The 11,543-nt window shown below is 33.2% G+C and overlaps 2 protein-coding genes across 2 annotated transcripts; both read right to left on the bottom strand.

The window, feature by feature from the left end:
* Positions 1-4,429: 4,429 nt before the first annotated feature.
* On the bottom strand, positions 4,430-6,526 carry LOC142621633 (UPF0057 membrane protein At4g30660-like). The gene is made up of 3 exons (XM_075794944.1): positions 6,368-6,526; positions 6,092-6,234; positions 4,430-4,653 (listed from the first exon to the last, which is right to left on the bottom strand). Coding segments are annotated over exons 1-3 (234 nt in total). The 5' UTR covers positions 6,458-6,526; the 3' UTR covers positions 4,430-4,652.
* A 1,206-nt stretch (positions 6,527-7,732) lies between these two features.
* Positions 7,733-10,066, bottom strand: LOC142622044 (UPF0057 membrane protein At4g30660-like). Its single transcript, XM_075795454.1, has 3 exons — positions 9,884-10,066; positions 9,643-9,785; positions 7,733-7,992 (listed from the first exon to the last, which is right to left on the bottom strand). The coding sequence occupies exons 1-2, from the start codon at positions 9,971-9,973 to the stop codon at positions 9,648-9,650; spliced, it is 228 nt and encodes a 75-aa protein (XP_075651569.1). The 5' UTR covers positions 9,974-10,066; the 3' UTR covers positions 7,733-7,992; positions 9,643-9,647.
* Between the last annotated feature and the right edge of the window lie 1,477 nt (positions 10,067-11,543).

The following is an 11,543-nucleotide window of genomic DNA, read 5'->3' as shown; positions in this document are numbered from 1 at the left end:
CTTTAGGTGGTGGAGATTGTAAATCCAGTTAACATCGTGATGGGTGAGCCCTAAACCCATCTTTTCATTTAGTGCATCTACAGAACCCAAATCCTAAACATATTTGGGGCGCACTAGGTAGGAGCCAATCTAAAGGCCCTAAGGTAATCTCTAGCGATCATCCTCATTGGGATTTTCATCCCTCCCTCTATAAAAGCGATCATCGGAATTACTAGTTCTCCCTCTCGCCTTTTCAAGAGTCATTCCCCTTCCTTACAATATGTAATGAATACTCCCGGTGGAATTTTATACAAAGCCTTAAATTGTTATATTTTTTCCTCAGAATCAACTAAGGAGGCAAATCTACCCATGTCTAGCAAAAGGTTGAAGGTATTGACGAATAGAGAAAGGGATAGGTGAGCCAAGGCAAAAGAGACTAAAAAAGAAGAGTATGCAAAAAGATAATGAATGCAAGAAGTTGGTGAAGACTTACGTTAAGGAGGAAAAACCACCTCGGACTAATTCTTGGTAATTGTGAGGGCACGTGTAGACCAGAAGAGTTTGCAGGTTTGTTGTATGAGCGTTGAAGTAAGAAAGATAATTTAATTTGATGATATTTATATCGACGAGAATTTGGAAGCGAGAAAACTCCCGCCTATGTTCCTATACAATCCTCAACCGTTGGATGTGCATCGCATTGTCGAACGTGGGGGACAAAAAGCCGTCAAAATTTAATGAAGGAACGCCCCGTATGCCGAAACGTTAGAAACACTTTATACATCAATAATTGTAGATTGTCTTTGGGAGAGAGAAATATAAGATCCATCCTCCTCGATTTGGGTCCGAGGACAATTTTTATTACACAAACTATCCAATTTGCATGATGTTGTAATCTAGCCCATTATCTTTGTTATTTAAAATAACTAGAACCTAAATTTCAAGCTCACTCTCTACAAATTCATTGTATTGGACTTTTTGGGCTTACCCCAACCTCCATTTTTGGGTTCAGGACCAAATTGTATCCTTACAATAGTTGTCTACAAGTTTTTTATGAGTCCTAATAGAACCAAAGTTATTAATCTTAAGGTTTTTGGCTTGGTTTGTTTAAGATTGTAATATTGGCAACAAATGTGGTTATGAATTATTCTTTTGAGAGTAACACTTTTTTCTCTTATATTTCTCTATTTTTACATTGGTGGTGGTTAAATTTGAAGAACTGTTTCAAATTTAAATGGTTTTGATTTTTTTTGGGGGGGGGGGGGGGGGTTGTTGTTCCTTTTGGATCTTTCCAAGAATTAGGATTGTGATTGTTGGAGATAGCCATCTGTTGCCATTTTCAAATTAGTTACTTTATCTTTACTAAAAAAAAAAGGAGTTAGTTACTTTATCTTTCATTGCTAACATATTTTTTCTAATTCTTCTAATAGAACAACTTAATTTTTTAATATTTTTATACACAATTTGTTTTAAAAAAATACTGGCCTTTTGTTTTATTCTAGAATTCTTAATACATGGAGGTGGAAGGGAAATAAGGAGCGTGGTCTTACAGGAGTAAATAAGTGGTCCCTGCCTTTTATGTGCAATGTTGATGGTATTGAGACATTCCTTACAATTCAAGTACTACCATATTATTAAATATGGAGCATTGATTGATTATTGAAGAAATTTGTTTCCTTTAGAAGCACACAAACTCTTTAGGTAATTTTATTTCATATAATTTAATCTTTTATACTTAATTTGTAAACCTAATTTATCATCTTTGCGTTTTGTTTTGATGACATTGGGAGTGTCACCCTTGATTTTAATAGTCAAATCTGAAAGCTTAATTTTGATTTATTGAGTTCTTTGCCAACTACAACACTTGGGTAATCTTCAAGAAGAGTTGCTGGAACAAACTAACATGTTATAGGATAGTCTAATTTCCCTTCTATTTATCTCATACTTTGTATTAGATTTTTTCCATTTAGTGTATTTGTGTTTGAATTGGCTCTGATTTGCATGTTTTAGCTAGCTTTTTTCTTTATAGACTGATTTTAATAGCCAAATCTGAAGTTTAGAGTGAAGATTTGTTAAACACTGTGCTACTGCATATTAAGGGATTATTTACTTAATATGGTTGTTTGGTTTACACAATAATCTGTGGACCTAAATTTTGTTGAAATGTCTTGAAAGTAAAATTTGGTAAATTGCTGGATCTAATCTTCAAGAAGAGTTGCTAGAACAAACTGATAGGTTAGGATAGCTTGATTTCCCTTCTATTTATCTCATAATTCGTATTAGTCTTTGTCCATTTGGCGTATTTGTGTTTGAATTGGCTCTGATTTGCATTTTTTAGCCAAAATTTTTCTTTACAAAAAAAAAAAAACTAATCAATCTAATTCAAGCAATAACTAACGCAACAATAATTTAAAATGTTAAAAATAAACAAGTAGCCTAATTACCTACTGGAAGCATTAGATTGATTAGTTGTTTTTTTTTCCCTTTTAAAAATTGAGACTGCTAAGTTTTTGAAATTAAAAGCACTGATAAGCTTTGCAATGCCTAAGATAGTAATCAATATATAGCCTATGTTTTCTATGGTACTACTCATTTTAGTGATTTTAGGCATTCTTTGTTAGAAAGTTTGTTTTAGATGGGGGCAAATCAAGATAAGTTTGAATGAACTCAAACCGGAAGCCTTTTCCGTATTTGGTAATTAAATGGTAGTTCTACAAGTCCCAAGCTGAAGTAGACCATTTCACATACATGGAGCTATGCAATATCATCACAAGGTCAGTTCAAATATTTCATTTCACAAATTTATTCTTGATTTGTATTGTACTTATCATTATTGTGCACGTTTTAAAGAGTCTATTAATAACACAAAGTACCGCATTTTGTATCATAGGTTCATGGCAAATGTTGCTAGAAAGCAATTAGAATGTGGAACAAAAAACATTGCTCCACCAACTTCTCCACCATAGCGGGCATAATTTTAATAAGTTGACATATTCCATGTTTCAAATGTAGTGAATTATTTTATAATTTTACTTGATGTAAATATTTCAATTTTCAACGTTGATCTATCAACTTCTTCATAATAGCTTTTGTAAATATTTTCGCATGTGTTTTGAAAGTAGTTTTATAGTTACAATTTCATTATGCATTTTCAATATATGAGCAAACGCTCACGTACATGATTAGAAACTCTTTTGTTTTTTGATAAAAAGTTAATAATTTGTATCTATTATAATTTGAGATTACTACATTCTTCAATTACAAAAAAAAAAACTTAAAAATGTTATGAGTATTAAGTGAAATAATTTTTCATCACCCTCCAAGTGATACGGAGTCATTAGAAAGGAAATATCGCTGCACGTGAGAGTCCCAAAAAAAAAAACTGATCGATCAAAGTGTTCGAGGAATACAAGCCCAACCTAGGGTAGCTATGGCTGACCAGGAATAGCCTGAGCCCAAACAACCCGAACTTATAAACAAGCACCAAGGCCCAAACATCAAATCCGGATAGACGGTAATGGAAATCTACAGCAACACACGAAGGACTTGGACAGTTTGGACATAATGGAGGCAATTATGCTTCACATACAAAACATAATGAATAATTCCTTTTGCTTTCACTTTCACAGTTTCACTAGACCGTTCTTTCGACTCCCTTCTCAATTAGAGTTATTGGACTGGTGCCACGCCTGTGTCATTTTATCTTTTGCAAGTATGTTTGATCGCGGTCAACCACGTAAATCGTAATTAACTCTCTCATCATTAAGTTGTTTAGTATTTTGATCTCCCCCTAACACTTGCTGACTGATTCTATGTGCTAAATTCATCAAGTTAAATAACATCCCCAAGACATTAATGATTATGAGTAGCTAAGAGACTTCAAATCCCGTAGCAAGTACAGAGCTCATAGTTATCTCTTGAGCACCTCTCCAGTGGCTTCTCCCCCAGAATTTTTGTAGTAGTCTCCTTTACTTGGCCATCGCCTGGCGCCTGGTGCCAGACCTTAAGTTGCAAAGTTGACAAGAATGTTCACAATTTGTGTGGTAGAGTTTGGGCAATGCTTTTATTGTTAAGCTACACAAAATGCTGATGCACAAATAATTTGTCATTTTCACTCAAGATATCGATAAACTATTTATTTCGTCAAATGCTCACTACAGAAATGCCTTCAAACTTTAGTGGCAAGCCCGGCAGGGAGCACAATCGACAATACATGGGTGTACTAGAGGCAAGCAAAAATGGTTTTCTAATGTAGAGCGAGTTATCCATTCGCATTAAAAGGTATCTATCAAACGCTGCATTTTTTGTCCTTCCAAGAATAGGTCATAACCGTTTATATTACTCTCGAGACTCCGCTATTCACAAGCAGTTCAAACCATGTCCCCAACCAAGAACACACAAAGTATAATATTTGATTGTAACTGATTATTACTCAACCAAAGGCAGAAGCTTATTTTGACAAACCACGAAACCAAATTCAATTACCATAATGGATTCATTGCATGCTGAAAAAGTAAAACATCAACTTAATGTGCACACAAGATAAACAATCAAAAATCAAGAGTAGAATGCATTGAAACTTCAGATTATAATGTTAAACACAATGGCATTTCACGGGTAAATTGGTACATGAATATAACATTGCCAGCACAGGAGCAAGCTGATGCAGAGCTCTATCTGCAAGGAAAATAGAAATTAATTTGTGTCTGGTAAATATGAGAAAGAGGAAAGGATAAAAACAAATCAATTGTGTTACTTCAAAATCATTAAGGCTCTTGTTCTCTTTTGTTCTCCACCATTATCTCCACCAAATAAAGAATTACAAAAAAACGAAGAGTAAAAGGGAAAAGGGAGGGGGTAGGGGAGGAAAATCAAGCTTCATTTGATTACTAAAAGATAGTGGGGAAGAAAAATAAATCAGGATTTTGAAGCATTGCTTACACTTGAAGAAATTTTTTTTTTGATAAAGTAAAAAGCTATATTTAAGAAATGCATTGGCTAAACCTTCTCTCAGCCAGCTAAACAAAAGTAAATTATTCCAGTTAATATTCATTAATCATGTGCATCTGATTGATCAAACAAAAAAGTTGTTCTTTAGCAAATGACTTAACATATGCATCCAGTATTTACACTTTATTATTAGCTGTAAATCACTATTAATCCCACTACCTGTACCTTAACAAAAGCATACTCGTTTCTTTTCACCTTTTACCATAGAACAACAGTCACTCATAGGAACATAGGAAAGTAAAATTCAAACAAAACTGGGGAGAGAGAGAGATTAAGTGATATCCAGTGTAACTATGACTGGAAGAGACCCCCAAAAAGGTTCAAAATTTGGCATTAGATTTCACTGCAATAAGCTCTTCACATTAGCTTTAGATATTTGTTGAACAAATTAAGACCTAAGACTTAATATCATCCGTATGCAACCACAGCTTGTCTTAAACCAAACAAACACATTTCTAATGTCATTTGAAAGAGAGAGAGAACTATGCATAGCTGATGCACTTTCTTCTGCATAATGGGCAAAATTTAGGTATAGTACCTTAGGTGTTGTATGATTTTAGGTTCCCAATTGAATACAACCACATGATTATACTTAATTGATCAATTTAGTGTTATCTTTTCCAAAGACAATTAAACTCAACCATGTATTTCATTAGTTTATGCAACCACATGCTTATACTTAATTGGGAAACATAAGGTATAACACCTACGAAACTGTACCTAAATTTTATCCTTACATAATATACCCAAATCAAAGCAAAAATCACTATATGATTCCTTGTACTTTAATTAAAGCAGCTTGATCATTATTTTTTCAATTCAATCAAAATGTTTGGTACGGCAAAACCCATGTGACAATAATTTGGAAAAAAAAAAAAAAAAAAGGATAAGCAAACAGATTGTGAAGTGTTAACTACTCAAGTCGAGGTCTTAAGTCAGATAAAAGATATTTAAAAAAAAAAAAAAAAACCCAACAACCAAATCTGAATAACTAAGTAACAATGTATCAAATAATACCATATGGGTCATGGAAAATTCATTGTTTGAGAGGCTAATTATTTGATAAAATCACAAAAGTAAATAGAGTAATGAGAGAATCAATTACCAAGCATATGCAGGAGAGTAGAGAGGACGCCTGTATTCGTCAAAGTACTGATCACGATCCACAAACACAATGGCATAGAGAGCATAGATTATTCCAGGGACGTAACCCAGAATAGTCAGCAACACACAGAGCCAGAACTCAACCTGTAAAGTTTCAAAAATTGAAGCTTTAAACAATGAAAATGAGGTAAGATCAAAGAGATATTATAAAAAAAAAACTAAGTACAGATCGAATAGCGAATCATGGAGAGAGAGAGAGAGAGAGAGAGAGGCGTACGGTGCAGCAACCGTGGCGTAAACAAACGCCCAATGGAGGGAGCAAGATGGCGATCAAGATCTCGCAGAAGATTTCACAGCGATTTACCATTTTGACGAACTGAGAGTGCGAGGGAGAGAGTCAAAGATATTTTATAAGAGATCCACAGATGTGAGGTGAGGGTGTCTTCTTATTCTTATAATAATTTTTAAACTTAATGGACAAGAAAACAAATTGATTAATAATAATCAGGATCCGATTTTTTTTCCTGTAGCGGATAGAATATCAAATTATGGGGTCCACTAACCTATGACAAAGGTTCGTTACTCCGTCAAATTACTAATTAATTTTTAGTATAGGTAGTTTTAAGTTTTGTATCTCTTATTCAATAATAAAATACTAAATTAAATGGACTAATTTAGAATTTGAATTGATTATGTAGCTTGTTATTTATTTGGTGGTGTCATTCCGGTTTAAGCGTTCATACTTTATACCAATTTGGAGTCATTGTTAGCATAAGTCAATTTGGTTTTATTGTTTTCAATCTGCAGTCAATTTGATTTCTATTACTAACTAACTAGCAGAAATTGATTTGCAAATTGAAAATAATGTAACTAAATTTAATAATAACCAAAAATATAATAACCAAAATTGTAAACATTTTCAAATTTTTGTTTTGGGCATTGGATATTTTGGCGTGGATATGGCTTCTATAGTTAGCCACCTCACCTGTCAACAAAAGTGTGGGTCACTCATTTTATCTGGTTGCCTTTTTTTGGGGGGAGGGGGAATAAATAAATAATATTCTTATTTTGACCTTCCTTTGTAGATCACAACTGATTGTTTGATTGAATTCCATTGTGGTCCCAAGTTACTCAAGTTTTGGTAAATCATTGCTTCCAAGAGGCAAATAGTTGGACCGATGCCCATGCTAGATTGGGAACTAAACAATCTTTTGACTTAATGTATTTGAATTTTTCCTTTGTTGATCTTTTGGATGTTTATTTATCAAACCTTTGTGGGCTGTAGTGCTGTACTTTAACCGGCTTTGTCTTGAACCTTTTATTTTATCTATTGCATAGTTGAATTGATTCCTTTAAAAAGGAAAAAAAAAAATGCCTGATGTTTGATTTGTGGAAGCAGTTGGGAACTTTTTATTTTATGGGAACTATTTATTTTATTTTAATAATTTGATAATTGGAAGTAGAAGTTATTATTATTTTTTTTCATATCACTCTCTTAAGGCACCCCCAAGTCACTTATACTATACACAACACAAGTTGTTTAACTCATGTCTGCGACCAAAAACACACACAAAAGTGTAATATTTATTTGTAACTGATCTTTTCCATACTCGAGCAATGGCAGAAGCCTATATGACAAAACAGGAAACCAAGCTCAATTACCATAGTTTATTCTCCCAAAAAAAGTTCAATTACCATACTTGATTCATTGCATGCTGAAAAAGTTAAATATCATCAACTTAAAGCGTACACAAGATAGGAATCAAAGATCAAGAGCAGTAGGCATTGAAAATACAGATTATAATGCTAAACAAAATGGAATTTCGCAGATAAATTAGTACGGGAATATAACATCGCCAGCACCGGAGCAAGCTGATGCATAACTCTATCTGCAAATTTTACCTGGTCAATAAGAGAATGTAAAAAATATTAAAACACAAAATTTTGTGACTCCAAATTCTAGTATATGAAGCTTGAGAAGAGAAACACTTGGGTATCAACCAAACTGTTGAGAACAGAGAGAAAGAGAACATAAGACTAGGCTCTTGTCTCTTTTCTTTTCCAGCATTATCGCAACCAAATAAAGAATTATAAAAAGGCAAAGAGTAAAAGGGAAAAGGAAGAGAGAGGGGGGTGGGGGTGGGGGAGGGAGGAAAATCTTGCTTCGTTTGGTTACAGAAGACAGTGGGGAAGAAAAATTAATCAGGATTTCGAAGCATTACTTGCACTTGAAGAAACAAAAATTTGATCAAGTAAAAACTTAAATTTAAGAAATGCATTGACTAAGCCTTCTATCAGCCAGCTATACAGAAGTGAATTATTCCAATTGATATTCATTAATCATGAGCATTTAGTTGATCAAACAAAAACGCTGTTCTTTAGCAAATGACCTTACATATGCATCCAGTATTTAGGTTTGCGTTGACTTTATCCGCGTCAACAAACAATTTGAAATGCCTCAATTTTTTTAGACTCTAATTTGAGCTGAAATCACTTAAACTATCTAATCCCACTACCTGTGCATTAAGGAAAGAATACTCATTTCTTTTCATCCTTAACCTCAGAAAATAACTGTCACTTGCAGGAACATAGGCAATTAAAAAATAAAACCAGAGAGATAGGAATGCCATGGTAACTATGACTGGAGTAAGCCCCCAAAATGTTTAAAATTCTGCATAAGATTTCACTGCAATTAGCTATTCAACAGTAGTCCAATTCTCAAATAATGTTTTTTATTGAGTCCCCATAGTGCATTCCCCTACATAGTCTGTATAATAATTTTTCACTAAGAAGGACTGCAATATAAAAAAGAACATTCAAGTTTGAAGATCTCTTGACCCTACAAAATCCTTTGATTGCATATTGAATATAGATGCATGTCATTCTTATCCCAATTCCCACAAGCCAAGACCAAATTCTCACATGTCCGTTTCATTATTACAACCGGTTTTTTTTTTTTTAATGTCAAGTCCAGAAGCTATGCACAAATTACAAATACTATTATTGGATCTGGGTTGTTCTTAACATTGATGGCTATTCATTATTAGTATCATCTCTAATTCCATATATAAAAAAATTGCAACTTGTCTTAAACCAAACAGACACATTCCAATGTCATTGAGAAAGAGACCTATCCGAAGGAGCCAAATACACAAATACAGTCATGCAAGATCAAAAAGCCGGGTACTTATGCACAATATACCCATCACACGATACAAAATTTGCAGGGTAGCAAATTTAAAATCACCATATGCTTTCCTGTACTCTACTTAAATCAAACTGATCACTATTTTTGCAATTCAGTCAACTATTTAGCAAAGCAAAAACCATTACACATGTGAGATTAATTTGAAAAAACAAGGATAAACAAAAAAGATTATGAAGTGTCTACTACCCAAGAGTCAAGTCCATGTCTAAAGTCAGATCAAAACTAACCAAAAGAAAAACCCAAATAACCAATCAGATATCCGAATAACTAAGAAACTGCATATTCATTGTTTGAGAGGGTAATTATTTGATAAAAGTAAACAGAGTAATGAGAGAAATAATTACCGGTTCTAAGCGGGAGCGTAAAGAGGACGCCTTTCTTCACTGAAGTATTCATCACGATGTAGAAACACAATGACATAGAGAGCATAGATTATTCCAGGGATGTAACCCAGAATAGTCAGCAACACACAGAGCCAGAACTCAACCTGTAATATTTCAGATACATGAAATCAAAAAGAGACAAACAAAAAAAGACAATATTTTTATCATGAAGAGAGAGAGAGAGAGAGAGAGAGAGGCATACACTGCAGCAACCATGGCGAAGACAAACACCCAAAGGAGGGAGCAAAATGGCAATCAGAATCTCGCAGAAGATTTCACACCCATTTGCCATTTCGACAGAGTGACAGTGAAAGAGAGAGAGGGAAATATAGTTAAGGTCTTAGAAGTTTTTTTTTTTGCTGAATAAGACCTTAGAAGTTTTGATGGTCAAGGAAACAGATCAGATATTAAAATCTTTCAGTTTCTTCTTTAGAAGAATCTGATGACTAAAAATTTCAATGACAGAGGTCTTTTTGTAGTGATGTGGGGTCAACTATTTACAGCTTGGTTTGAGTGGAAATAGGAGGAAATAGAATAGAATTTGTAAAGAATATATATATTTTTCTTTCTTTGAGGATATCCTTTCTGTCTTTTAGTCTATTTTTTAATCATAAATTGGGAGGTCGTTAGACCAAAATTAGCAAATTTTGAGTTTAAAAAAGAATTATTGTTTAGATTTTGGTTGGCAGATTTTCTACTTCCGTATTTTTGGTATATTTTGGTCAATGGTTTGTAAACGATGGCTTTGTCCTCAAATAAAAATAAATAATTCAAAAGTTATACATGATCGGACACAGTTTGTATCTAGTTATATTGTAAGTGAATACTAGACCCAAACTCTTTCTTACTTGATTTGAGAAGATTTGAATAATGAAAATTTGGTTAAATATACTAAGAATATTAGTTAAATTACAAAACTTTTGATTTCAAATTAGAATACTTGGTGTATTGTAAATGACAACTTTGTCATCAATTTGGTATACTTGGCTCATTGTAAATGGGCATCTTGACAAATTGGCATATTTTAGTTTATCAGGTATTTTGTAAATGGAAGCTTATCAAGTTATGTTCAATTCAATGACATCTTACTGCTTAATTAGCTGTTCTACAATTTCTATGTTCACTGGACTGCTATTGAGGTGTATATGAGTGCAAATAGAGTTACATCTGTTGATATCGGTTCATATTACTATGGTACCAAGTTTTGTTATTTAGTTCATATCTCAAATACATAGCCAAGTTCATATAATAATAATAATAATAATAATAATAATAACTTTGTTTCATTCTTAATACACAGCTTTGTGCTTAATACATAGGAGTACTTACATAACTTTGTGTTTCATTAGCATTTCTTAAATACATTATAAAAAGCCTTTGCCTAAATACAAATGCATTCACTAGAGCCTCTTTTTTTTTTTTTTTTTAATTTGATAGTTACAATGGAAAATAAGAAATTTAAACCCTAAATATCTCAGTTAGAAACACCAAAAAGTACAACTAGTTGAGCTACAAGGGTCTTGACTTTTAAGTAGACTTCTAAGCTATAATACCAATTACAAAGGCATTAAGCTAATTACAACTTCTTCACTTAACCATTTTCATTAGCCCTCAAAAGTTCAACCATAAAAAACTCCACAAAAAACCCATGAGCAATAAACGCCAACAGGAAAGCTTATCTCAACTTTTCTGTGTAACAATTTTCTTATTCAGTATGTCATTCTTCTGAACATCATTAGGATTATCGTCTTTGGCACGATGATGGATTTGAGGATTATACCACTAGAAAAATGGGCAATCATTCCCACTCCACAAGCAAATAAATTGGCAACCACAAGAAATTTCCAAACAGCAAGCAAAAT

This window comes from Castanea sativa, chromosome 1 (genome assembly GCF_040712315.1).
Source record: "Castanea sativa cultivar Marrone di Chiusa Pesio chromosome 1, ASM4071231v1".
NCBI classification, from domain to species: domain Eukaryota; kingdom Viridiplantae; phylum Streptophyta; class Magnoliopsida; order Fagales; family Fagaceae; genus Castanea; species Castanea sativa.
The sequence above is the reverse complement of the archived record's forward strand: the minus strand, read 5'-3'. Positions and strand labels throughout refer to the sequence as shown.

Excerpts from the sequence above, each read along its gene's own strand:
- LOC142621633 (XM_075794944.1), bottom strand. The coding sequence starts at position 6,457 with ATGGTAAATCGCTGTGAAATCTTCTGCGAGATCTTGATCGCCATCTTG. Across the intron at positions 6,235-6,367 it reads TACGCCACGGTTGCTGCACC|GTTGAGTTCTGGCTCTGTGT; the intron begins GTACGCCTCTCT and ends GAAACTTTACAG.
- LOC142622044 (XM_075795454.1), bottom strand. The coding sequence starts at position 9,973 with ATGGCAAATGGGTGTGAAATCTTCTGCGAGATTCTGATTGCCATTTTG. Across the intron at positions 9,786-9,883 it reads TTCGCCATGGTTGCTGCAGT|GTTGAGTTCTGGCTCTGTGT; the intron begins GTATGCCTCTCT and ends GAAATATTACAG.